The sequence below is a fragment of the Mesoplodon bidens genome, assembly GCF_964165515.1.
Source record: "Mesoplodon bidens genome assembly, chromosome: 3".
Taxonomy (NCBI): domain Eukaryota; kingdom Metazoa; phylum Chordata; class Mammalia; order Artiodactyla; family Ziphiidae; genus Mesoplodon; species Mesoplodon bidens.
In genome coordinates this window covers 150,089,311-150,117,281 of record NC_138178.1, presented here as the reverse complement: position 1 = coordinate 150,117,281, position 27,971 = coordinate 150,089,311, and the positions used below count along the sequence as shown (strand labels likewise).

The following is a 27,971-nucleotide window of genomic DNA, read 5'->3' as shown; positions in this document are numbered from 1 at the left end:
ATTTGTAGATTGCTTTGGGTAGTATAGTCATTTTCACAATGTTGATTCTTCCAATCCAAGAACATGGTATATCTCTCCATCTGTTGGTGACATCTTTAATTTCTTTCATCAGTGTCTTATAGTTTTCTGAATACAGGTCTTTTGTCTACTTGGGTAGGCTTATCCCTAGGTATTTTATTCTTTTTGTTGCAATGATAAATGGGAGTGTTTCCTTAACAACTAGTTCCTAATTCACTTTGATTCAGAATGTATACCTACACCTAGGATGGCTATTTTAAAGTTCCTGAAAAGTTAGTGAACTTAACTTGATTCATTCTGCAGCATTTTCATATAAAACAAAACTAGATATTCTTCTAGAAACTTTTCAGCTTTATTGAGGAATTGTAGACAAATACAATGTATGATAGTTCAAGTGTACATCATGATGATTTGATATACATATACATTGTGAAAGGATTCTTCCCATTTAGTGGAAAACTTGATATTCCTTCAATTACATTTAATAAAAGACCCACTCAGCATTTAACATAGATTTATTGAGCATTACTGTGTATCTTGTCCTTCAGTGACTACAAAGTACAGTACTGCTCCTGCCTCAAAAAATTTACAATCTAGCAGGGGAGATAAGACAAATAATAAATATAATATCAAGATAGAATGGGCTAAGTTGTATAAAAGAAATACAAAATGCTATGGAAACATACAAAAAATTACTTCTTTGCTAATCATCTTTTTAAAATTTTTTTCTCTTTTTTCTAGCTTAATTGAAATATAATTGATCTATAACATTGTGTAAATTTAAGGTGTACAAAGTGTTACTTTGATACACTATATTGCAAAATGATTACTACCATAGCATTAGCTAACACTTCCATCATGTCACAGAAAACTACCATTTCTTTTTCTGTAGCAAGAACATTTAAGATCTACTCTCTTAGCAACTTTCAAGTATGTCATACAGTATTATTAGTTATAATCACCATACTGTACATTAGATTCCTAAGAACTTGTCAGTCTTATAACTGGCAGTTTGTACCCTTTGACCAACATCTCCCCGTTCCTCCCCCCGCCAGCCCAAGTAACCACTCTGAGTTCAGCATGGTTTTTTTTGGCCGCACCACACTGCCTGTGGGATCCGCAGACCAGGGGTTGAAGCTGCACCACTGCAGTGAAAGTAACAAGTCCTAACCACGGACCACTAGGGAATTCCCAAAGTTCAGCTTTTTAAATTATTTATTTATTTATTTATTTAAATTTATTTATTTAAATAAATTTATTTATTTTATTTTATTTATTTTTGGCTGTGTTGGGTCTTCGTTGCTTTGCTGTGCGCAGGCTTTCTCTAGTTGTAGTGAGTGGGGGCTACTCATTGTTGAGGTGTGCAGGCTTCTCATTGTGCTGGCTTCTCTTGTTGCAGAGCACAGGCTCTAGGCTGTGTGCAGACTTCAGTAGTTGTGGCTCATGGGCTCTAGTGTGCAGGCTCAGTAGTTGTGGCACACAGGCTTAGTTGCTCCACGGCATGTGGGATCTTCCTGGACCAGGGCTTGAACCCGTGTCCCCTGCATTGGCAGGTGGATTCTTAACCACTGTGCCACCAGGGAAGTCCCTCAACTTTTTTTAGATTCCACATATAAGTTGTATTGCACGGTATTTGTCTTTCTCTGTCTGACTTATTTCACTTAGCATAATGCCCTCAAGTTTTGTCCAAATTGTCACAAATGGCAAGAAGAAAATTATTACTTTTAAACTGCACACTGAGGAAGTCCTTATGGAGAATACGCATTTGAGCTGAGCCTCTGAAGAATAGGTAAAATTTTAATGGACAGAGCTCTATCAGTATATTCCAGATAGAAGAAACAGCGTAAACAAAGAAAGGTAGAAAAAACTTCAGGGAATATCCGGGTTGGGTGGATTAAAGGTGGTGTGTATGGGAAAGTGTAGGAAAAGGAAATAATATGTTCCAAAGTAGGTGTAGGGTCTTGATTTTCACACTAAGGTGTCTGGACAATATTCTGTTTACAATAGAGAAGATTGTTTATAATCTTCTTTACTAAAGAAGATTCTTTTTTCCCCCCTTGTTGCTATATTTATTTTAAATATAGCAGTGTGTACACGTCAATCCCAAACTCCCTAACTATCCCTTCCCCCCACCCTTCCCCCCGGTAACCATAAGTTCGTTCTCTAAGTCTGTGAGTCTATTACTAAAGAAGATTCTTTTTTTTTTTTTTTTTTTTTTTTTTTCTTTTTGCGGTATGCGGGCCTCTCACTGTTGTGGCCTCTCCCGTTGCGGAGCACAGGCTCCGGATGCGCAGGCCCAGCGGCCATGGCTCACGGGCCCAGCCGCTCCGCGGCATATGGGATCCTCCCAGACCGGGGCACGAACCCGTATCCCCTGCATCGGCAGGCGGACTCTCAACCACTGCGCCACCAGGGAGGCCCCTAAAGAAGATTCTTGAGGGAAGTGACCAGAACATCATCAGAACTGTGATATTTTAAGATTATTCCTGCAGTAGTGTGTACTTTGTACTGTGATGGTGTGGTGAACTTAAAATACGTCCACATTTGGAATTTCCTGGCGGTCCAGTGGTTAGGACTCAGAGATCTCATTGCCTAGGGCCCAGGTTCAAACCCTGGTCGGGGAACTAAGATCCCACAAGCCCCAGGGACCTGCCAAAAAAAAAAGTTGAACTCAGAGTGGTGGTTACCTGGGCTGGGGGGAGGGGGAAATGGGGAGATATTGGTCAAAGGGTACAAACTACCGGTTATAAGACTGACAATTTCTTAGGAGTCTAATATGCAGTAATAAGAGTAGCAGGATCAGCAATAGCAGGTAATCTTTATCATACAGTGCTAAGCATTTACAGTAAAATGGATTACAGGTATTCCCCGCTTTTCTGAAAGTTCGCTGTACACCACTCTGCTTTTACAAAAAAATCTACATTAGTACCTGTTTTCATTAACCGAAAGTAATCCAGAGAGGATTTTCACTTTTATGAAAAAAAGGTGAAAAGCAAAAACATAGTGTTCAGCAGCGAGCGGTGTACTGAGGCAAAGCACACCCTTAGCAACGAGGGGAGTGGCACCACTAAACTCCTTCTCTGGAACCTATACTCAGCGTCAAGCTGCCATAGCTTTGAACTACATCTGTGAGCATCTGTGCTTTACCTTGATTTTGTGCTTCTGTTAGCAAGGTGTGTCCTATGGTAACTGCTTCTTCAGCTTAGGAAAGGTTTCATAGGAACTACTTTCAGATAGTGAGGGAAACCTGTATTTCATTTAGTCTTCACGATGACCCTTTGAAGTTGGTACTATTGTTCTCACCCCCATGTTACAGATGAGGAAACTTAACAAGATACCCAAGTAGTGAACACAGTATTTACACTCTAGCAGTATGACTTCAAAGCACCAACTTTTAGCCCCTATACTACATGGTGTATGGCTATCTTAGGTGGCAATACTACTTCTGTTACTATTACTAATAATAGCAGCAGTTGCGTGTTAGAGCTGGCTCATACCAGGAATTTTGCTAGCACATTGTAAAAGCATTGGTAGCTTGAAATTGGCCACAACATAAGTATTTACACCAAGGAAATCAGCAAATGCTACAAATGAGGACCTTTTTTTGCAGAGAGCTACACACCACTGTCAATTCTCACTATGTGACATACACTATTTTAAGCACTTTACATATATGAACTCATTTAAGCCTTACAACAACCCTATGAGCCAGTAACTCTTATCACCCCCATTTTACAGATGAGGAAACCTAGGTACAGAGAGGGTAAGTAATTTGCCCAAAACCACAAAGCTGATTTCAGCTACTTGTGCCCAGCCCTCATCTGTGCCATATATTGCATTGTCATTAATGCAATAGAACTATTTTCTGAACTGAGGGCATGGAAAGAGCATGCAAGGTCAGAGAAACTTTCTGAAAGCACTCAGTTTTCCTCACCACATCCACCCGTACCCAGAGTGTCTTAAATTTTTCTAAAATTATCATTCATCAGTCTAAACATATTTTCCTTTAGGACTTCGCTACTTTGCCACTAATGTTTTTCTGGATCTGTAGTTCCAAAGGTTTAACGGCTGATAAATGTGAGCAGGTGTATTGGCTAAGATCTGGTGAATTCACAAAGAAATCAAAGCTTAGAAAAAGAAAAGTCTAACCATCAAGACTTTTTGCGTCCAGTCCTACACTGATATGTCTTCCCTGTTTCTCTCATATAATTTCTAAAATAACAAAGGGAGTCCTTCACAGGAGTAAATTTCTTTGAAGGCCTTTGCAGACATAAGTAGTTAATTCTAATCTCCTTTTAAAAAAAAAAGGAAGAAAGAAAGAAACTTACATCATCTAATTCTTTCTCTACTTGGATTTTTCTCTTCTGGCATTGTTTTATTGTTTTGAGTTCTGTCTGAATCATGCCAATTTCTCTGGCTTTTTGATGGAACTGTCCCTCTAGCTCAGTATATTTTTGTTCCTGTAGGCAAAAAAAAAAAAAGGTAAATGAGTTAGGAAAAAGAACAGAGGTCACACAGAGTCCTGTTCCATATGAAGCCTTAAGCCATTTGTCTATCTTTGAAGAAATTGTTCCCTTTTTATTTTTGCTTTTGCATAAAGTTTTAATTTTTATTAAAAGAGACCAAGTGCCTTGAATAAGTAAAAAATTCTAAAATGAGATGATCTTGTATAGAAGATGTAGATATTTATTTAAAAGAGGTATGAGGAACTTCCCTGGTGGCGCAGTGGTTAAGAATCTGCCTGCCAATGCAGGGGACACAGGTTCGAGCCCTGGGCCGGGAAGATCTTTAACTTGTAAGAAAAATAAATAACATCCCTGATCCTAAATTAAAATTAGTAAGCTAAGAGACAAAGGGAGGGTCAATATCTCTTATAAATAAAGAAGGAAGAAGGTGGGAGAAGAAGGAAGGAAAGGGGGGAGACAGAGAAGGAGAAAAAAAAGAGAGAGGAGGAGAAAGGGAAGAGGAGAAGGTGAGGAGAAAAAAAAAAAGAGGGAAATAGAGGAGAAAAAGGCCCAATAACACAATTAAAACATGAACAAGGGCTATCAAAAGAAATACAAATGGGGCTTCCCTGGTGGTGCAGTGGTTGAGAGTCCGCCTGCCGATGCAGGGGACACGGGTTCGTGCCCCGGTCCGGGAGGATCCCACATGCCGCGGAGCGGCTGGGCCCGTGAGCCATGGCCGTTGAGCCTGCGCGTCCGGAGCCTGTGCTCCGCAATGGGAGAGGCCACAGCAGTGAGAGGCCCGTGTACCGCAAAAAACAAAAAAAAAAGAAATACAAATGACTCTCAACCACATGAAAAAGTGCGGTGGCTACGGTGATGGCCTGGCCTGGGTAGGGCAGAGTTGGAGGTGGTGGTGTTCGCTCTCCCTAGGGGCCGTCAGGAGCTCAGCGGGGACCGAGCCTGGGAGGTCGGTCGGCGGCAGCACATTTTGGCTTCTGGGACAGCGGCGGCAGCATTCAGGTTCTAAATGGCTTCTAAGAAGTTGGGTGCAGATTTTCATGGGACTTTCAGTGACCTTGATGATGTCCCATTTAAGACAGGAGACAAATTCAAAACACCAGCTAAAGTTGGTCTACCTATTGGCTTCTCCTTGCCTGACTGTTTGCAGGTTGTCAGAGAAGTACAGAATGGCTTCTCTTTGGAAAAGAAAACCATTGAGTGGGCTGAAGATATTAAGAAAATCCAAGAAGCCCAGTGGGAAGAAGAACACAAGGCTGAGGAAGCAGAACCTAAAGTGAATTCTAAGAGTGGCCCAGAGGGTGACAGCAAAATGAGCTTCTCCAAGACTCACAGTACAGCCACAATGCCACCTCCTATCAATCCCATCCTTGCCAGCTTACAGCACAACAGCATCCTCACCCCAACTCAGGTCAGCAGCAGTGCCACAAGACAGAAAGTTCTAGCCCACCCCACACAAAGGCAGATTTCAATCCTGCTGACTTTGAGTGTGAAGAAGACCCGTTTGATAATCTGGAGTTAAAAACTATTGATGAGAAGGAAGAGCTGAGAAACATTCTGGTAGGAACCAGTGGACCCATTATGGCCCAGTTATTGGACAGTAACTTGCCTAGAGGTGGCTCTGGGTCTGTGTTACAGGATGAGGAGGTCCTGGCATCCCTGGAGCGGGCAACCCTAGATTTCAAGCCTCTTCACAAACCCAGTGGTTTTATAACCTTACCACAGTTGGGCAACTGTGAAAAGATGTTGCTGTCTTCCAAAGTGTCCCTCCCCCCATCCCTGAAGTAAGCAATATCAAGTCCCTGTCCTTCCCCAAACTTGACTCTGACGACAGCAGTCAGAAGACAGCCAAGATGGCAAGCAGTTTCCACAGCACATCCTGCCTCTGCAGTGGCACGTTCCGGAATTCCCTAAAGCCTTCCACCCAAAGCAGTGCCAGTGAGCTCAATGGGCTATCAGCTTTGAACTTGGACAGTAGCACAGAGGTGCCAACCCTGAACCATTCCCAGATGCCTTCCCTCTCTGTCTTGTATGTGTGCACAGAAGAATCATCACCTCCAAATACCTGTCCCACGGTCACACCTCCTAATTCCTCAATGTCACAAGTGCCCAACACTCCCAGCTGTCCCCGGGCTTATTCTGAACTGCAGACGCTGTCCCCCAGTGAGTGGCAATGTGTGGAGATGGTGATCAACATGGGCTACTCATATGAGTATGTCTTGAAAGCCATGAAGAACAAAGGAGAGAATATTGAGCAGATTCTTGACTATCTCTTTGCACATGGACAGCTCTGTGAGAAGGGCTTTGACCCTCTTTTAGTGGAAGAGGCTCTGGAAATGTAGCAGTGTTCAGAGGAAAAGATGATGGAGTTCCTTCAGTTAATGAGCAAATTTAAGGAAATGGGCTTTGAACTGCAAGATATTAAGGAAGTTCTGTTATTACACAACAATAACGAGGACAATGCTTTGGAAGACCTCATGGCTCAGGCGGAAGCCAGCTGAGACCAGGCCCTGCCTAGGCCCTGCCATGGAGCCCCCGCTGCCAAAGGCCCTGAGGAGACCACCTGTGGGGACGAAGGGGCACACTTCCGGATTTTCTTTTGGGGGTGGAAGGTCAGGTGTAGAGACTGTGCTTGCCAAGTATCTATGAGCCTAGGTCCTGAGCTGGGGAGAAAATGGGGAAGATTTGGGCATGCAAATGCCCCCAGAACTGTCTTGGCTCCTTCCATAGTAAAAGTATTTGTATTCTGAGAAGTGTCCTTCCCACCTTGGCCATCCAGAGAGACTTCTCTGGTCTTTCTGGGGTCTGTATGGCCTCAGCCGAAACCTGGCCCGGCTGCCAAAAGGAATTGGGGAGAAGGAGGTGGGGGGGGCAGACTCAGTGTTGCTTTGGGGCTAGATGTTTCCCTTCTCTGCAAGGGTGGACTGCCCTCTAATCCAAGTTGAGTGCAATTGAAAGGTTCTTCCAGGGTTTTGGTTTTTTCCCCTTTTAACGACGTCACTTAGTGTTACACCGGTTCTGCAATGTCTCTGAGGTGCAAAGAATGCCCATTTCCCCTTGGGGCCCTGAGTTTGCCTTTTCTGCCAAGCAGTTACCATACTTCCCTGCCCCAGCCTGTTTCTTTTGGCCTGGTTTGGACCACAGTCTTCTGTTACCCCAGATTTTAGAGCTCCCTGCTCTAGAAAACAGTTGTCAGTTTAAGAAATCATTGGCCCCTTCCCCGCACATCAAGTGGGGAAGAAAGAGGCTGGGATTTAGTCACCCAGCACTAACTCCCCCTCAGTTCTCCCTGGAGAACAGCCTCTCCCTCCAGCCCCTTGCTCTAGGATGACACAATGAATAACACCTAGTCATAGAAATCAGTCTCTTTGGTTTGTTTTTTTTTTTTTTTTTGCGGTACACGGGCCTCTCACTGTTGTGGCCTCTCCCGCTGCGGAGCACAGGCTCCGGACGCGCAGGCTCAGCGGCCATGGCTCACGGGCCCAGCCGCTCCGCGGCATGTGGGATTCCCCCGGACTGGGGCACGAACCCGTGTCCCCTGCATCGGCAGACGGACTCCCAACCACTGCGCCACCAGGGAAGCCCTTTGGTTTGTTTTGTATTATGTTGTACATCATTAAAGATCAAAATACAAAGGATATACAGTCTTGAGGAATCTAAAGTAATTTGCTAACTATTTTGATTCTTCAGAGAGAACTACTAATAAAAATCTAAAAGGTAAAAAAAAGAAAAAAAAAGAAATGCAAATTGAAGTACACTGAAATATCATTTCTTACCTATGTTGACAAAAATCCATTTTGACAATATACTCTGGTATATTGTGGAGACATGGATAGAAGTTAGATTTCTCAGAATATACCATGTTTGATAGATTTTACTTTGGAACCATATAAATATTTTACATAATTATAATTATATAATTACATAATTGTACGTTAAATTAAACTTTTTTTTTTTTTTTTTTTTGCGGTATGCGGGCCTCTCACTGCTGTGGCCTCTCCCGTTGCGGAGCACAGGCTCCGGACGCGCAGGCTCAGCGGCCATGGCCCACGGGCCCAGCCGCTCCGCGGCATATGGGATCCTCCCGGACCGGGGCACGAACCCGTATCCCCTGCATCGGCAGGCGGACTCTCAACCACTGCGCCACCAGGGAGGCCCAAATTAAACTTTTTAAAGCAACTCCTAAAAATCAGAAGCAAAATGTGTTGTTGAGTTGGTGGCATACCCTCACAGGAAGGAATTATTTCAAATCATTTTTAAACCTTGTTAATTTGATTGTAGATCCCTATCAGTATATATCCTAAGGGGAAAAGTGCCCCCCCAAATCTTAAACTGTATCCACTAATTTATGTTGGTGGTAGTATTAATATTAGTATTCTGTGCCGATTGATATATTAAGGTTTGAAGAAAATACACAGTTATACTGGTATCATTAAGAACCAGGGTTTTTGGTAAGGAAGAAAGGAGACACAGATAAAGTTCAGTAAAAATCCTCTACTCTGAATTTAAAGTATTAGTATGGGCTTATGATATATTTTAATCTTCAAAAACTATATATTTCCTCACTGAAAAGCCCTAGAGCTCAAGATCAGTAAACACCACTACTACCAGATGGTTTTCTACAATAACAAAATTTTATGTTATTTTTGAGCTTCTGTGCAATCAAGTGTGTGGGCCTTAAGGTCACTGAGCTGCTCAGAGGATCTACTCACTTGTTCTCCTTGTGTCTTAAATATCTGAACTTGCCAGAAACCTGACCACCAGTAAGTGACCACCAATGTACATACCAATTTTTCCTTCTCTTCTTGGGCTTTTTCCTTAGTTTCATTCAATTGCTGTTTCAGTTTTTCAATCTGTAGAAAATGGAAATACAGAGGAAGGTAAAGAAATTACTCTGCATCCTAACTTAATTAAGTAGCCTAGTTTTCACATGATATTAAAACCAGTAGGGTTGGAGACATGGAGTAAGGTGGGAAGAAGAGAATAGAGGACATAATCCACACTGTTAACTTGCTATTGCCAGCTTCCAAAACTTGGCTATCATCACAATTGTCTGGGTAACATGTGTGTGTGTGTGTGTGGTAAAAAACACAACATTAAATTTACCATCTTAACCATTTTTAAGTATATATTCACGTTGTTGTGCAGCAGATCTCTGGAAATTTTTCATCTTGCAAAACAGAAACTCTATGTTCATGAGACACTAATTCCTTCTCTTCCCTCCCCTTAGCCTTTCTGCATTGTTTCTATGACTTTGACTACTTCAGATATGCCCACTGAAGAAAAACCACACAACCTGAAAGTTGTGAATTAAGTTTTATTCTAGGATTATACTGAGGGCTATAGCCTGGGAAACAGCCTCTCAGAGAGCTCTGAGGAACTGCTCAGAAGAGGTAAGAGAGGAGCCAGGATATATAGGAGTTTCTTACTGGAAAAAAACATGTAGTCAGACATCAAAAGATTACTACTAATCACAAGGAATGGGCATTTCAAGTTAATGATTTTAGTGCTTTTGTATGTAAGGGAAGATGCAACCTCTGGGCTTGTAATTATTCCTTACATATGCATCTTAACTATCTAGGGTCAGTATCCAAAGCACAGAAGGCTTCCTGTTTTTCTCCATCCTGAATTCCCCTCAGGACACACCATGGGGGGAGGCAGGTGGTGGGTAGGGGTAGGGGCTGCAATGGCTGATGGCTTGATCCTTATAGAACCAGAATAGTGGGCAACGTTCATTGTTTACTGGAATGTCAGGCAACATTCTCTGTCCACATACACTTCATATGAGTGGAATCATACAGTGTTTGTCCTTTTGTAACTGGCTTATTCCACTTAGCATAATGGCCTTGAGGTTCGTCTATGTTGTAGCATATGACAAGATTTCCTTCTTTTTTTAAAACCTGCATAATATTCCATTGTATGTATATAACACATTTTATTCACTCATCCATCAACAGACATTTGGGTTGTTTCCACATCTTGACTATATGAATGTGAATAATGTTTATGTGAATAATGTTTATATGAATAATGTTTCAAAAACATGGGTGTGCAATTGTCTCTTCAAGATCCTGCTTTAAATTCTCTTGGAAAGGTACCCCAAAGTGAGATTGTTGGATCATATGATAATTCTATTTTTAATTTTTTGAGGAACATCTGTACTGTTTTCCATAATGGTTATACCATTTCACACTCCCACCAACGGTGCACAAGGATTCCAATTTATCTACATCCTCAGCAACACTTGCTATTTTGTTTTTCTGTTTTCTGTTTTGGTTTTTTGGCCCTGAGGCACGTGGGATCTTAGCTCCCCGACCAGGGATTGAACCCGCACCCCCTGCATTGGAAGGTGAAGTCTTAACCACTGGATCGCCAGGGAAGTCCCTTGTTTTTCTGATAGTAGCCATCTTAATGGGTGTGAATTGTGAACTTGGAGTTTTGATTTGCACTTCTTTTAAATGAGGAATTTTTTAAAGGAAAGTTTCAAGAACAGTACAAAGAATTCTCATATACTCTCCACCCAACTTTGCCACATTTGCTTTCCCTCTATGATAGGTCTATCTAAATATACGTATATATGATACAGATGTTTGAAACTGTTTTTTCTGGAGCATGTGAAAATAAGTCTAGGACATCATACCCCTGTACCCCTAAATATTTCAGTATGTATTTTCTAAGAAAAAGGACAATCTCTTAGAAGCACAGTACAATGATCAAAACTGGGAAATTTAACATTGATAAAATACTATTATTTAATCTGTAGTCCATGTTCAAATTTTGCCATCAATTGTCCCAATGGTGTCCTTTTATTGTAACTTTTCTTTTCCTGGTCCAGGATGTAATCCCTGATTATGATTACACTTAGTTGTCATATATCCTAGTCTCTTTAATCTGGGGCAGTTTCTCAGTCTTTGTCTTTTATGATATCAAAATTTTTGAAAAATACTGGCCAGGGTTGGAGGTGTCTGATGTTTCTTTATGAGAAGATTCAGGTTATGCCCTTTTGGTAGGCATACACTGCCTAAGTGATGATGTATCCTTGTCACTGCATCACATCATGAGGTGACTGATGTTAATTGTAATCAGCTGGTTAAGATTGTGTCTGCCAGGTTTCTCCACTTAAAAGGTACTATTTTTCCTTTTGTAATTGTTAAGTATTTGGGGGGAAGATATTTTGAGACTATGCAAATATCCTTCTGCTCATCAAAATTTCACCCACTAGTTTTAGCATCCACTGTTTTTCTTGACTGAATCAATTATTACTCTGAAGCCAAATGGTGACTTTTCCAATTCCACCATTCCATGGAAATTTAATAATTTACTGCATTCCACCATAAGGAAAAACTTTCTATTCTCCCTTATTTATTTATTTAAATTTATTTATTTATTTATTTATTTATTTATTTATTTATGGCCGTGTTGGGTCTTCGTTGCTGCGAGCAGGCTTTCTCTAGTTGTGGTGAGCGGGGGCTGCTCTTCATTGCAGTGCACGGCCTTCTCATTGCAGTGGCTTCTCTTGTTGCAGAGCACAGGCTCTAGGTGCACGGGCTCAGTAGTTGTGGCTCGCGGGCTCTAGAGTGCAGGCTCAGTAGTTGTGGCACACGGGATTAGTTACTCCGTGGCATGTGGGGTCTTCCCAGACCAGGGCTTGAAACTGTGTCCTCTGCATTGGCAGGAAGATTCCTAACCACTGCGCCACCAGGGAAGTCCCTCTCCCTTATTTATTAATATATGTGTTTATCTATTAGTTGTATGCACTCGTGGACTCATTTTATTCAGTTATAATTTATTACTGTCATTATTTATTTTGAGTGTTCCAGATTTGGTCAGTGGGAGCCCCTTCAAGCTACCCACCGTGTCCTCTAATTTTTTTTTACTGACTTCCTGTCACAATATAGTCCAAATTCACTTTTTAGTTCAAATTCATTTTTTACTCTCCCTGCTCCAGTCTTAGAATCAATCATTTCTCCAAGGATGCTGGTATGTTTTGGTAGGAAATCTGAGTAGCTTTTTAAACTAAAAATTCCTTGACGTGGTTATAGAATCAGAAGATTCAGAAGTGAAATACTGTTGTAAATCATCTTAGAATAGTTTAAGGAAACCCTGAAAATGTTTAAAAATAAATTGAGACAGTCCTCAGTCATGTAGGACAGGTATAAAATATAATTAGATTTATTTTGTGTTGATTGAACAAAGCCTTAAATTCCAAAACCCATAAGTGAAATCTCCTAATTTTGTCCAAGATATAATAGTTTTCAAAACACACTTCACTTCTACTATTTCTATAATTAACATGAAGTAAGACTATAAACAGTTTAAATAAAGTTTAAGCAAATAACGCATTTCTAGGATATAGTAGAATGAGTAACAAAACTCGAAGAGAGCTAATCGACCAGGGTATATTGCATCTGTTTTACTTCTTCCTCCCAAAGTAGTTTCTTTGGTTTTAATGGGTATCTATGACTGTGAGAAAATTATGTATTTGCTACAGCCAGATGCTGGTCTTTCATACATGAAGGCAGATGAAAATCAGGAAATACCAGTGATACCGATAAATGCAGACCAATATCAATTAGCTAATGCAGACCACAAAGCTTCCATATAATGAATTTTGAAAATTATTTGCATGGCTGGCCTAAAGGCTTATTTTAGAATAATACTTTATAGCAGACAATTTTAATAATGCATACTATTCAAAGAGTAATTTTAAAAATGGAAGTTGCCGGGTTTCCCTGGTGGCGCAGTGGTTGAGAGTCCGCCTGCCGATGCAGGGGACACGGGTTCGTGCCCCGGTCTGGGAGGATCCCACATGCCGCGGAGCGGCTGGGCCCGTGAGCCGTGGCCGCTGAGCCTGCGCGTCGGGAGCCTGTGCTCCGCAACGGGAGAGCCCACAACAGTGAGAGGCCCGCGTACTGCAAAAAAAAAAAAAAAAAAAAAAAAAAGGAAGTTGCCTAGGAAAGAGGGTTAAAAAAAAGTAACGTACACGGGCTTCCCTGGTGGTGCAGTGGTTGAGAGTCCGCCTGCCGATGCAAGGGACACGGGTTCGTGCCCCGGTCCGGGAAGATCCCACATGCCGCGGAGCAGCTGGGCCCGTGAGCCATGGCTGCTGGGCCTGTGCGTCTGGAGCCTGTGCTCCGCAACGGTAGAGGCCACAACAGTGAGAGGCCCGCGTACCGCAAAAAAAAAAAAAAAAAAACATAAGTTGCAAAAGATATGTACAATATGACACTACTAATATAAATTTTAAAACAAGACTATAATATGTATTATTTGTGGATGTATAATGCATAAATAGTAAAAATACAAAAACATACATGGGAATGAAGCATGGTGTAAATTTCCTTGGGTGTCCATGGGACTCATAGAGGCAGATGGGAAAGAGAAGAATTTAAGTCACACCTAAGTTCCACCCACTAGCTGTGAGACTTCAGGCAAGCTACCTGTCCTGAGAGTCAATTTCTTTCTCTGTAAAATGGGAAAGACAATTTGTAGCTACAGGGGGTTATTAAAAGGACTAAATGACATAGCAGAGGTAAAGTACTTAGTATAGTGCCTGGCACAAACAGGGGCCCCAAAATGTTAGCTCCCTTACCTTTTTTTCCCAGATCTAAAATGATAGCTCTACCCCCAACATTTCAACAAAATTCAGTAAGATAAATTCAAGATTCAACAGGCCAAAAAGAAGAGATTCAACTTGCTGGGTTCATAACCATGTGATCACAGATTATTGGTGAATTGCTTTACAGATCATTAATTACTTAGGTAGTTATCAATACCATAAAATATATATATAGGTCATATATCATGCTCTTGTTTTAAAAATAAAGTTGATCATAATGTTCCCTTAGGATCATCAATCTTTGTTTCAGGCAAGAAAACATGGGACAAAGCTGAAAATAAGAAAGAGCTAATTCTGACAGTAAAGCCATTCTGAAATAACATGTTGCTTCAAGGAGAGATGAAGTCAATTGAAGTGTCTTAACTATGTGATGAGATTTCAAGGAATTAAAATCCTTGAAATATATAACACACCAGTATAACCACAGAGGTATTTACTAAGGCTCAGGAGGGTTTCTACCTACCTACCAGATTATCTTTCTCCTGATCCTGTTTCTTCAGGTAGTTCAATACAGACATTGTGTCTTTCTCCATTCTATACTGTTGTTTCTTTAATTCTTCATTACATTTTGCCAGTCTCTGGGAAGTATCACGATACTCAATCCTAGAGAGTTCTGCGACTTCCAGCCTGGCCTCCCAAAGGGAGGCATTGGCCTTGGCTCTCTCCATGGCAGATTCCTCAGCTTTTATCATCTTCCTGCACAGAAAGAGGACATTGACAGCATATAACTATTTCTCTACTACATTAGTATTACACCTTTCTCTTTATTGTTATTTTGTTTTGCTTGGCATTTGCCTAGCACATATGAGCAAATACTGTTGAATAAATGAGTTAATAAGAAATATATATGGTCTATTAGCCTCAGTGTTTCTCATTATTGATATGTGCACTGCAGCTGCATGGTCAAAAACAGAAAACATATGCTAGTGAGTTCCAGGAATGTGATAAGCCCTTGGCACTTCTAAAAAATGCTAGACTAACTACACAGTTATACTTTTTAAAAAATCACACTGTAGGGGCTTCCCTGGTGGCGCAGTGGTTGAGAGTCTGCCTGCCGATGCAGGGGACACGGGTTCGTGCCCCGGTCCAGGAAGATCCCACATGCCGTGGAGCGGCTGGGTCCGTGAGCCATGGCCGCTGGGCCTGCGCGTCCGGAGCCTGTGCTCCGCAACGGGAGAGGCCACAACAGTGAGAGGCCCGCGTACCACACACACACACACACAAATCACACTGTAGAAGAATACTTATATAATACATTGGAGGAAAATGTTACAAATAAATTTGTATATTGGGCTATCATTTTATAAAGAAGAAAAAGAATATTCCAAAACGATAGTAGTGGTTATCTTTGGATGATGGGACTACAAGTGGTTTTGTTTTCTGTTTGAGTTTCCTAAGCTTTCTGTATTAAGCATGCATTACTCTCTTAAACAAGTTACTTTATAAACTTTGCAAGGATTTCCTTGTGGTCCCATATATAGTGTTGTTGGACAACGTGTATGACTCCAGTGTGTCTAGGAACCACTAGGGTCATTCAATAGGTTTAGTGGCAATCTAGCAGCAACTCCAAGCCTGCAAAGCTTTAGCGCTAGCACAATACTATCCACTTCAGAAATTCTGATCAGTTTGCGGAAACATGAATAATTACCTGAATTGGTCAAATCCTTTATGTTTTCCTTTGAACCACAAGGAATCCTTGAAAAAGCCCAAGGAACTACTTCAATCACCCAGAGACCCTTTGGATGTCCACGATCATCTCAACCACATAGCTGAGATCGATCAGGCTACAGGCAAAAAATAATGAACCCAGGGCACCAGAGCATACTTCTTGTGCGGGGGGGAGGGGGAGATCCAAGTTGAAGCATACACAAGCAGACACCTTAATTTGTTTATTTAACAAATATTAAGCATCTGCTATGATCCAGGCTCTCTTCTAGGTGCTGGAGATACCGTGAATAATGCTTAGTGCCTATTCTAGAGAAGCTTAAAGCCTTGAGCAGGGCTTCCCAACTACGATTATTCTGAGCTACACGATTCTTTGTTTAGAGTGGGGCTGGGGGTTGTCCTGTGCAGTGTAAGGTATTTAACAGCATCCTTTGTCTCTTATCCACTAGAGGTCCCCAGATGTGACAACCAAAAATGTCTCCAGATATTAACAAACGTCCCCTGGTAGCCAAAAATCACCCCAGGCTGAGAACCACTGGTCTAGAGCAGTGCCGTCCAACAGAACTTTCTGTGATGCTCTATATCTGGGCTGTCCAATACAGTCACCACTACTAGCCACATGTGCCTACTGAGGACATGCAATGTAGCCAGTACAAATGAGGATCTGAATTTTTAATTTTATTTATTTTTAACTAACTTTAATAACCACACGTGACCGGTGACTACCCTATTGGACAGCACAGGCTTAGAGGATCTTCGATATCCTAAAACATGTTATCCTGACCTTCACTTCTAGGGTCAGAACTAACCCTTCCTCCTCATTCTCAATTCTTTTTCCCTCCACTGGCACTTAACTTCATTCGGTCCTATGTTACTTCTGTTCTTTGGGAACTTATCTGCCTCCTTCTCCTCGTTCGTTAGCGCATTACACATAGGCAGGGACTAAGTTACTTCAGGGTCCCAAGCCTCACACTCTTGTCTTAGTTGAAGTAGTATGGTTTGGCGTGCATTTTGGTAATATCTGAACAATGGGGGCTGTCCTTCTCAGAAGCGGGGAGAGAGGAGGGTCCAGGAGAGGAGGCGAGAGGGCGCCAGTTGCCCCGCCCCTGAGAATCCCGGGAGGGTAGGCCCAGGGAGCAGGGACCCCAGGGTGGCTTCTCCTTACTTCTTCTTCTTGTCTTTGTCTTTGCCTTTGTCTTTGCCTTTACCTTTACCCTTCCCTTTCTTTTCGTCCTTTCCCTTCGATGGCATCTTGGCTTCTCCAGGGGCCCCGCCGCCGTTGGCGCCTCTCTGCGCCGCCCATGCCCGGCTCCGTCTCCAAGGACAACAGGCACACTGAGCCCGTAACTATCCACGCAGGCCGATTCCGGCGTTCAGAGAGCGCACGCGCCCGTGACGTAGCCACGACACCGCCCCGCGGGGCCCAGTCCACTGGCTGGGCGCAGGGGGCGGGGCGGAGATCGCGCCGAGGGCGGCGGGTGGCCGCCCCGTGGAGGCGCGCGTGAGCGGTGAGTGTGCGAGTGAAGACGTGCCAGAGTCAGCCGGCGGCCGGGGCTGGGAGGGCGGGCTTGGAGGCCGGAGCGGGCCAGCCCCGGGCGGCTGCGCCGCGACGGTGGGGGCGCTCTCCTCTAAGGAGGCTTGGCTTCGCGGCGGGTCCGGCCGGCGCGCCGCGGTCGTCAGAGCGCCGCTCTTGCCGGGTTTGCAGCGTTTCGCGTCTCGCCAGTGCGTCCTCTCCTTCCCTCGCGCTGCAGCCACCGTGGCCGTGGCCGCCTCGCTCTCGTCCCTGCTCCGCCTCTCCCGAAGCTGCCCCCGACTCTTTGGGTTTCCTTCTCCCTCTCCTGGGTTTTAACTCTTACTAATTCTGTAAGGGATGGCGCAGCCAACGGGCTTTCCAGACCAGACATTTTTTGGTGAGGCTGTTGAGGACTTCTCTGAGGGGGGCTGGGGGTGAGGCGGGCAGAGCCTGCTGGCGTCGGAGAGCCTGGCGGGGAGAGAAGGGCTGCCCCCTGGGTTGGGAGAGGCTCCGGGACCTCGAGGAGAGTCCTTGAAGAGGATATGTGTTGGGGTCAGGCCCTCGGTCCCGTTCTGTACTGTCGTGGCCGGCGCTGCCTGCCCAGGGCCAGCCCCGGATTCCCATTTGCTAATAGGCTCTTGCGTTCGCAGCCCTCTTTTTTTCTGCGAGTCGCGTAAAGTTGAAAGCTCATGCATTTTGGTGCGTTTTGGTTTTGGTTTGGTGCCCCACTCCCCCCCCCCCCGCCAGCACGCCAGTGAAAAGGAGTAGTACTGAAACGTACTTTTCGCCTTTTTAGGAGGAGGAGCTCTGTGCTTCTGCCTTGATTCAGTGAGTTAGTCCGGGAGTCACTGAGGAAGATAGGGAATTCTAGGTGCCGGGCAACAATTAGAAAACTTGTGATTGGAGCTCTGCTGTGCGTTATTCTCCCTTTTAAAATTGAATTTTAAATTTCTTAAAAAACTTCATTGTACATCTTCCTTCTCCATTTCGCTAAGGAGAACTTAATCCCTACACCCTTTCCAGAGGTCTCTGATGCAACCCCCACACACAGCTTTTTGTTCCACTTACGTCGTTTCTGTTTCTGAATTCAGTGGTTAGGGGGCACATGCTGATTGGTGTTAATATTAATGAGCACTGGAAATCTTTTTAGCCATACCATTTGCTTGCATGATACTGGCTTACCCTCTTCCTGGTGCTTTCCCCCCCTCTATTTGCATGTCACATTTCCGTGAGCCCATGGTGGAATTATCATACATTGAAAAGGTTTATTCTCATATAGAAGCTATAAAGTTATTGATTTTATGTGTCTAAGGTTCTGAACATGCACCCTATTGATAACTTGCAGAAAAGAGAGGGTAGGGCATCTTCTGTCAGAGGCTTTACATTTGGAATTCATTCTAAAAAATTGGTTACTGTGAATATGAAAGTCAGTCCAAAACTTTTGTTGTCTGTATAGACTCATTTATAAACATGAAAATTTGACTGTAACAAGATTATTTCTTAATATATATGCATAATACTTTACTTACATGTACGTTATAGTTATTTTATTATACAGCATATTTTTATTGACTTTAAGTTTGATTTTGTAGTTAAAGCTGTTGTAACTTGAATACGACTAAGAGAAATGCCCAGATTCACACTGTAGTAGATGTAGGTCTAGAATCTGTGGTCTTCTGAACCTCCACATTCTCTGCCAAAGAACTGGATGTTATTATTCAGTCGTATGTTTGTAAAAAACATCCAGTGGTACAGATAATAGAGTAGGAAGTTGCTATTTAGCAATTCATCTGGTAGCATTTCCTCTCATACTTTCTTGTAGGTAGTTTTACTATGAAGTTTATTTCGCTGAATAAATTTGCTTTGTTTTATTTAATTAATTAATTAATTTATTTATTTATTTTTGGCTGTGTTAGGGCTTCGTTGCTGTGTGCAGGCTTTCTCTAGTTGTGGTGAGCGGGGGATACTCTTGTGGTTCGTGGGCTTTTCACTGTGGTGGCTTCTCGTTGCAGAGCACGGGCTCTAGAGCGCAGGCTCAGTAGTTGTGGCGCATGGGCTTAGTTACTCTGCAGCATGTGGGGTCTTCCCAGACCAGGGCTCAAACCCGTGTCCCCTGCATTGGCAGGCAGATTCTTAACCACTGTGCCACCAGGGGAAGTCCCATGCTTTGTTTTATTGTTTAGAATGCTAATGCTTTTAAAACTTGGGATAAGCACTTAGTGTTTTGTTGACTTGGTTTTGTAATTCTTTTTTTGCCCAGTTTGCATGGTTCCTGGTCATCATAGAAATGTGGAGTGTCTCGGCTGAATCCTCATGCAGACAAGATCATTATGGTCCTGGTAGGTAGGGCAAGTATCTGGATGTGAGGTAACATCTCTGCTATCTTTTTTTTTTTTTTAACATCTTTATTGGAGTGTAATTGCTTTCCAATGGTGTGTTAATTTCTGCTTTATAACAAAGCGAATCAGTTATGCATATACATATGTCCCCATATCTCTTCTCTCTTGCATCTCTCTCCCTCCCACCCTCCCTATCCCACCCTTCTAGGTGATCACAAACCACTGAGCTGATCTCCCTGTGCTATGCGGCTGCTTCCCACTAGCTATCTATTTTATGTTTGGTAGTGTATATATGTCCATGCCACTCTCTCACTTTGTCCCAGCTTACCCTTCCCCCTCCCCATATCCTCAAGTCCATTCTCTAGTAGGTCTGTGTCTTTATTCCCGTCTTGCCCCTAGGTTCTTCAAGACTATTTTTTTTGTTTGTTTGTTTTTTAGATTCCATATATATGTGTTAGCATACAGTATTTGTTTTTCTCTTTCTGACTTACTTCACTCTGTATGACAGACTCTAGGTCCATCCACCTCACTACAAATAACTCAATTTCATTTATTTTTATGGCTGAGTAATATTCCATTGTATATATGTGCCACATCTTCTTTATCCATTCATCTGTTGATGGACACTTAGGTTGCTTCCATGTCCTGGCTATTGTAAATAGAGCTGCAATGAACATTTTGGTACATGACTCTTTTTGAATTATGGTTTTCTCAGGGTACATGCCCAGTAGTGGGATTGCTGGGTCGTATGGTAGTTCTAAAGCTGTAAATGTACTTCATTTGCTCCTGGGTTGGTTTTGTTTTGTTTTCCTGGATTTTCTGTCTTTGCCAAAAGATGTTAACTTTTCTCTTGTCCCATTGACTGTAATACCATCAAGTGTGGAGTTGCTCAAAAAGCCAAATAAGAACTTAGGATTATATCTCAAAATACATATTATTTCTAATTTTTTCTTCCAGTAGTTCCAGAATTGGGTTTACTCTCTAAAGTCATCTGTGACTTTATTCTGGTTTAGCTTGGAGACTGAGTTTCTACTCATAAATCATCCTTGAAGTTGCCTGATAGCTGATGCTGTTTTATAAGTAGAAGAGACCAGGTGAACAGTTTTTGGTTTTGTTTTCACACACTCTTTAGAATCTTGGATGCATTTATTGTCATCTGAAGGAGACTGATCAATATTTCTGAATAACATGGAGAGTTACTTTCATCCTACCTTTTCATTACGTGTGGTACAAATATAGAATTCTATTAAATAGCTATCATCTTGTGATATTGTTGCAGGAAGGGGGACGCCTTCCAGGGCCTGAGAGTGGGCTCTTGTCTAACACTCAGAAATGAATTTTCTGAGGAGACACACGTGCTGCCAAAGCAAGAGATTTATTTGGAAGGGGCACCCGGGTGGAGAGCAGGAGGGTAAGAGAACCTAGGAAAACTGCTGTGCCACGTGGCTCGCCGTCTCAGGTTTCATGGTAATGGGGTTAGTTTCTGGGTTGTCTCTGGCCAATCACTCTGACTCAGCGTCCTTCCTGGTGGCACACGCATCACTCAGCCAAGATGGATTCCAGTGAGGAGGATTCTGGGAGGTTGGTAGGACATATGGACTGGTGTCTCCTCTCTTCTTTTGACCTTTCCCGAATTCTTCCAGTTTGTAGTGGCTTGTTAGTTCCGCATTCCTTACCAGGACCTCCTGTCGCAAGATAACTCATATACATATGGTTACTGTGGTGCCTGGCCAGGGTGGGCGGTTTCAGTCAGTGGTTCCCCTAACAATATAATGACTAGTTCACATCCCTACAGAGGATAAGGAATCCTGGAGATAAAGGATATAATCTTATAAATTTTCAAATCAGTTTAACATTCACTGTTTTACTTATATACAGAATCTGTTACCACAGATTATTGTCTATTGGCAATTTATTTGCAAAATATTCAATTTTTATTAGTTGTCCTTTCTGACAAAACCATTACACAGGACTTAGTCAGGTGATTTTTTTTGAATTTTATTTAATTTATTTTTTTCTACAGCAAGTTCTTATTAGTCATCCATTTTATACATGTCAGTGTATACATGTCAATCCCAATCTCCCAATTCATCCCACCACCACCGCCCCCCCACCGCTTTCCCCCCTTAAAGTCAGTTCTTTAAGAAAAGTTATATACCGGAACTTCCCTGGTGGTCCAGTGGTTAGGAATCTGCATTCCAATGCAGGGGACACGGGTTCGATCCCTGGTCGGGGAACTAAGATCCCACGTGCTGCAAGGCAGCTAAGCCCATGTGCCACAACTACTGAGCCCATGTGCTCTGGAGACCCTGTGCTGCAACTAGAGAGAATCCCGCATGCTGCAGCGAAGAGCCTGCGCTGCAGCAAAGGTCCTGCATGCTGCAACTAAGACCTGATGCAGCCAAATAAATAATAAAGAGAAAAAAAAAGTTATATACCCAAATTTCAAGCCTGCTTATCTGCACTTTTCATTTCATGGATCTGTCAAATGTTCATTCATTTAAGAAATGTTTAGTAGGTACAGTACCAACTGAATACCAGGCTCTGATACCTTGAGGGGTACAGTGGGAGACAAGACAGGCCCTGCCTTCAAGTGGCTTACAGTCAGGTGTATAAGGTGCTGACCTGGACATTGACCTCTGAGAATACACAATACACATAGCTTCCTCATTGGAATCTATGTACAAACAGTTAACAATAAAATTCACCACGTAGTGATGGATAAAGCAGAGATGGTGTGGACCCTAAGTGCTACAGGAATTTGGAGGCATGAAAGACTGTCAGAGAGAAAGTTTACAGGAGGAGGTAGGCTGAAAGTAAAAGGGAAGGCTTTCTGGGAAGGTAGAACAAATGAGCAAAATCAGTGTGTGCTTGAGACAAGGAGTAATTTAACTAGAGCAACAGTTCCCGAAGTGTGGTCCACACACCAGTAGTATCAGCATCATCTGGTAACTTGTTAGAAATGCAGATTCTCAGTCCCAACTTGAGACCTATTGAATTGGAAATGCTGACAGTGAAGCCCAGCAATCTATGTGTTTTTTTTTGTTGTTGTTTTTAAATATTTATTTATTTATTTGGCTGTGCCGGGTCTTAGTTGCAGAACGTGGGATCTTCGTTGCGGTGTGCAGAATCTTTACTTGGCGGCATGGGGGATCTAGTTCCCTGACCAGGGATTGAACCTGGGCCCCCTGCGTTGGGAGTGCAGAGTCTTAGCCACTGGACCACCAGGGAAGTCCCCCAGCAATCCATGTTTTAACAAGCCCTCCAGGTGGCTCTGATGTGTGCTTAGAGCAAAGGGTTCTTGTATGAAAGTAGTGGGCAAAAAACTTTGGTTAAGGTAGCCTGGGACTTAGAAGGACTTAGAACATTAGGCAAGAAGTTTGTCTTTTAATCCTACAGAGCAGAGTCACACCAACTTGAAACGAGAGCTGGATTTGGCCCATAGATAATGTTTTGTTTGGCCTGCACGGTGGTTTTTTGAGTTTTGTTTTTGTTTTTTGTTTTTTTAATGGAATTAGTTGTCACTATTTAAAAAACTAGATTCTACGTAGAAATCTGTGCTTTTAGCTTATTTTGAAAAATCAGAAGACCTGACAATACTGAGCCTGTATTTCATCATGGCAGCAATTTGTGGGAACAGCAAGCAACGTACCCTTTAGATGGGACAAGATAGGACATGTGCTTTCCAGTTTACACAGTCCCCACAACTTCCTGTTGATTACACACACCTTTACTTACATTTTCTGCCTGGCCCCAGTAGGTATTTCAGGATTTGAGTTTGTAACTTCTGTTATGGACAGTGGGAAATTGATGAAAGTTTTCAGAAGGAAAGTGATGTGACTTATATATTCATTAATTCATTCAACAAACATTGATGAATTAACTAACCATTGCATATGCCAGGTTATGCAATGTTCTCAAAGATGAATGAATCCCTGCCATGATATGGGTTACAGTCTAGTGAGAAAACGATGAAAGTAGTATTTAGGAAGACAGTAGCATATGGGTTTGAGAAGAGAGACATTGGTGACTGGAAGACCAGTTAAGAGGCTATAGCAGTCCAAGTCTGAAGTAATAAAGGCCAGACTTTAGATATCAGCAAGAAGCTAGGAGGGAAGAAGGAGATGGGAAAGATATTGCAAAGCAAAAATCATCAATCCTTGATAAGAGATTGGGTATGAGAGGAGAATTCAAAGATGATGAAGATTTTGAGTTGTGAATTAGGAAGTTTGTGGTGCCATTAACAAAGACAGGAAATTAGAGAATCCATTTAACCCTCTCTGTATGGGGCGGGGGCATGGAGGAAGGGAGATGTTTGGAGATGCCAGTTTGAGGTGTCTCTTGTTTTGAGTTCAGTGTATTAGCATGTACACAATATGAGTGTTTTTAAAAGGAAGATTTAATAGAAATGTTGTCAAGATTGCATGCTTAGGGGTAGATACCACTCATTCCATCCTAGGATACCAAGGGAATACCTGGAGAAGCATTGAAGTTGTAAACAAAATGTAAGGCCTTTCTTGAAAATGTTTGCTTTGGAGGCCCTATAGTTAGAATTTATAACATTGTTCACATCCTCTCTTAAATGTGTAATTTTCAGGTTTATGTTGCATTGGTAAGTTTAACTTTCTCTTTCTGGGAAAATAGAAGATACTATATAAACTCAGATGCTCAAAGACATTTTCTGAGTATCAGAGTTTAAGTCATAATTGGCTCATGAGGTAGTTCAGGGATGAACATTGTCATAACTGTTGCTCTGTTGAGATAGTAGCCAAAGTTTTTCCTCTTATGATCTTATGTTTGCAGTGCTTGGTTCCCTCTGCTTTTAAAGAAAAAAAATTTTTAACTGTGGTAAAATATATATGACATAACAATTGTCATTTTAACCATTCTAAGTATACAATTCAGTGGTATTAATTATATACTCAGTGTTGTACAACTATCACTACTATCTATTTGCAAAACTTTTTCATCACCCCAAACAAAAACTGTGGACCTGTTAAGCAATAACTTCCATTCTCCCCTCATCCCAACCCCTGGTAAACTCTAGTCTACTTTCTGTCTCTGTGAATTTGCTTATTCTAGATATTTCATGTAAGTGGACTCATATTTTTTGTGTGTGTCTTAGCGTAACATTTTCAAGGTTCATCAGTGTCATAGCATGTATCAGAACTTCTTTTTTGTAGCTAAATAATATTCCATTGTATTTGTGTATACTATATTGTTTATCTATGCATCTGTTGATGGAAACTTGGGCTTTTTCCACTTCTGACTGTTGTGAATAATGCTGCAGTGAACATTGGTATAGAAATATCTGAGTCCCTGTTTTTAATCTTGTGGATATGTACCTAGGACTGGGATTGGCTTAGTCCCTTTTAACCACATACTCATTATGTAGTAGTACCATTCTCGATCACATTGTGGAACACACAACTGGTATTTTGAGTTCTTCACAGCCAAAAAAGGACCTCACAAAGTGCCTAAACTTATGTACTTTGTTTATGAATTAGCTCTTTAATCACTGCCCCCCAATACATGTGCACACATACATTTACACAGTAATGTACTCTAGCTTTCAGAGAGAGTGTGCCTTGCCTCCCCTTGTTATTGCTGATTTTGTAAACAAGTGATTTTATTAGAATGGCTGCAGTTGTAGTTTGAAAAGAAATTGTGAAAGCGGAGAAAGAGCCCAAGAGTACTAGACTACAAGTCAGGAGATTAACTTGGTGATCTGCTTTCCAGAGCCTGAATAGATTGGAAAAAGAAATGCAAAAAGAGATAATTGAATCAAAAATAGGCATACTGACAAGAGAGAAAAAAAGAGAACTTTGGTCTTATGAGTATCCACGTCCATCTTCTATAGGTTGAAAAAGTGATACATTAGTTGAAGGAAACAAAGCGGAAAGCCTAGAAGGAAAAGAAGATATTGGTAAGTAACCTATATAAAGTAATACCCTACTTTTCCATAGGTCAGATTTATGCTTTCTTATTCCTAGCTGAGAGCTCATAGTAAATGGAAAGGTATCAATGAGCTAGTAAAAGCTGTCACAGATTCCACAACCCTTATTTGTTGGAGAGGCCCTCATTTGTGTAAGTTGACATAAAAGTCTAATGATTATGGCTCTCTGGTTCATATCCCACAAAAGATTTTTTAAAATTACATGATGGCAGCTTATTGAAGGAGTCAGGCACATGACAACACTGATCAGCGATAATAGATAGTATGAAGTCAAGGAAAACTAGCTCAAAAAGCGTAGCAATCTGCGACTATTCGTTGGCAGAAGGGCAAACAGTCCTACAGACCGATAGTCCCTGAAGGCATCCGAAGTTTACAGAAAAATATAGCTGATGATCATAATCATAACTCTGAACCATAAATAAAATATGTCACTTTAGAAACATTTTTACCAAACACTATTAAAATAAAAATGTTATGGTATTTAGAGAAGAAATATTGTAAAGACATATTTGAGGGACTTCCCTGGTGATACAGTGGGTAAGACTCAGTGCTCCCAATGCAGGGGGCCCAGGTTCGATCCCTGGTCAGGGAACTAGATCCCACATACACGCCGCAACTAAGAGTCTGCATGCCTCAACTAAAAGATCCCATGTGCAGCAATGAAGATCCTGCACGCCGCAACTAAGACCTGGTGCAGCCAAAATAAATAAATAAATAAATGTTTTTTAAAAAAGACACATTTGAGGAAATGTACTTATATGGCACCCCTATTCCTTGCTTTATACATGAGATATCATTGTAATATTTGCCTTTCTCAAGTTTTTCATACTGATTCAACATGTTTGAAGGAGTAGCTGTTTTTCAGTTGATAACAAGAAAGGGAAGATATGTTTTCACTTCTCTTCCCACAAACTCCAGTATAAACAGTGACACATGGCACTGATCCTTGCAATTCCTCTTCTGCAAATAAGTGCCTCCCATGGTGGATATGGGTTTGGAGGCAGAGATAGTTTATCACCTTAGATTTTCATTATATTTGCTCACTGGGGCAATATTAACCCCTCCTGATTAATAGTATCTTCTTACCTAAAGGACTTTCTACTTTTTTTTTTTTTTGCGGTACGCGGGCCTCTCACTGTTGTGGCCTCTCCCATTGTGGAGCACAGGCTCCGGACGCGCAGGCCCAGCAGCCATGGCCCACGGGCCCAGCCGCTCCGCGGCACATGGGATCCTCCCGGACCGGGGCACGAACTCACGTCCCCTGCATCGGCAGGCGGACCCTCAACCACTGCGCCACCATGGAAGCCCAGGACTTTCTACTTTTAATGAATAGGGAAGAAACGGCCTTGTGACTTGTGAGGAAAGTGAGGCAGCAGTAGCAGCGGCTTCCCTATGTGGTGACGATTGTAGCTGAGTCAAGCCTGAAACAGTGAACAATGAAATCATGCACTGCCTGACCTCATTCCAGTATAAGACTCAGATGGTTCATTGTACAGAGTGGGCCTTCTTGACACATGTCTAATGATGTTTTTATTAAAGTGGAATAAAGTACTGAAAGAAGTAATCTATTTATATTTGTTGGTAACTACCAATTCCAATTCCTTTATTGAGAGAGTATTTGATCTTAGTGTTGAAGGGACCTTGAAAGAAATCTCATTCAACCAGCCTTCTGATTTGTGAATCCACTTGGACAGATCTGATCACAGATCCACTTGTGATCAGATTCGGGCTGAGCCCTTAGGGCAAGAATTCTCCTCTCCCCACCAACATGAGACAACTCATATTATTGGGAAATTCTTGTTCCTATTCTGTCTCTCCCCTGTAGTTTCCATGCTCACAGGTCTTATTATAGCTCCTTGGCAACAATCTAATAAAAGTTGGTTTTTTTAATAAACCTTTTTTTATCTAGTTAATATTTGAAAAATGCTTGTTATAAAATTTTTCAGTGGTTTTTACATCTGTGCCAGTTGTCAGTCTTATCCCTTTCTACCAAATATCTCTTCAGTAGCTAAGTATTAATTATTTTTATTTATTTATTTATTGGCTGCTTTGGGTCTTCATTGCCGTGCGTGGGCTTTCTCTAGTTGCGGCAAGCGGGGGCTACTCTTTGTTGCAGTGTGCAGGCTTCTCATTGCGGTGGCTTCTCTTCGTTGTGGAGCACAGGCTCTAGGCATGCGGGCTGCAGTAGTTGTGGCACGCAGGCTCAGTAGTTGTGGCTTGCAGGCTCTAGAGCGCAGGCTCAGTTGTTGTGGCGCACAAACTTAGTTGCTCCGTGGCATGTGGGATCTTCCCGGACCAGGGCTCGAACCCGTGTCCCCTGCATTGGCAGGCAGATTCCTAAGTATTAATTATTAATACTACCATTGTATTAGAATTTTTCTTCTGTATGTAGCAT

The 27,971-nt window shown here is 42.2% G+C and overlaps 2 protein-coding genes and 1 pseudogene across 20 annotated transcripts in view; 2 read left to right on the top strand and 1 right to left on the bottom strand.

The window, feature by feature from the left end:
• Positions 1 to 17,099, bottom strand: part of BBOF1 (basal body orientation factor 1) — a gene marked incomplete at its 3' end in the record, with an annotated part of 37,651 nt that extends 20,552 nt beyond the window's left edge. For all 7 annotated transcript variants that reach the window (XR_014015451.1, XM_081229763.1, XM_081229764.1 and 4 more), the window contains exons 1-4: positions 16,983 to 17,099; positions 14,571 to 14,799; positions 9,272 to 9,337; positions 4,347 to 4,478 (exon numbers count right to left, since the gene is read on the bottom strand). Coding sequence is in view for 6 of the 7 variants with exons in the window: in XM_081229763.1 (XP_081085889.1) it covers positions 4,347 to 4,478; positions 9,272 to 9,337; positions 14,571 to 14,799; positions 16,983 to 17,071 (516 nt within the window). The remainder of the gene's footprint in view (positions 1 to 4,346; positions 4,479 to 9,271; positions 9,338 to 14,570; positions 14,800 to 16,982) is intronic.
• On the top strand, positions 5,455 to 7,157 carry LOC308614900 (ubiquitin-associated protein 1-like; annotated as a pseudogene). The gene has a single exon. The product of its transcript is annotated as a ubiquitin-associated protein 1-like (transcript).
• An 89-nt stretch (positions 17,100 to 17,188) lies between the features above and the next one.
• ENTPD5 (ectonucleoside triphosphate diphosphohydrolase 5 (inactive)) overlaps positions 17,189 to 27,971 on the top strand; it is a 43,727-nt gene continuing 32,944 nt past the window's right edge. For 4 of the 12 annotated variants that reach the window (XR_014015454.1, XR_014015455.1, XM_081229788.1 and 1 more), the window contains exons 1-3: positions 17,376 to 17,490; positions 19,542 to 19,648; positions 25,481 to 25,546. The gene's annotated coding sequence lies outside the window, so the exon portion shown is untranslated. Of the gene's footprint in view, positions 17,277 to 17,375; positions 17,679 to 18,176; positions 18,195 to 19,541; positions 19,649 to 20,577; positions 20,715 to 25,480; positions 25,547 to 27,971 lie in introns of those variants that run through there. The other 8 variants (XM_081229792.1, XM_081229790.1, XM_081229794.1 and 5 more) reach the window with 8 other exon arrangements.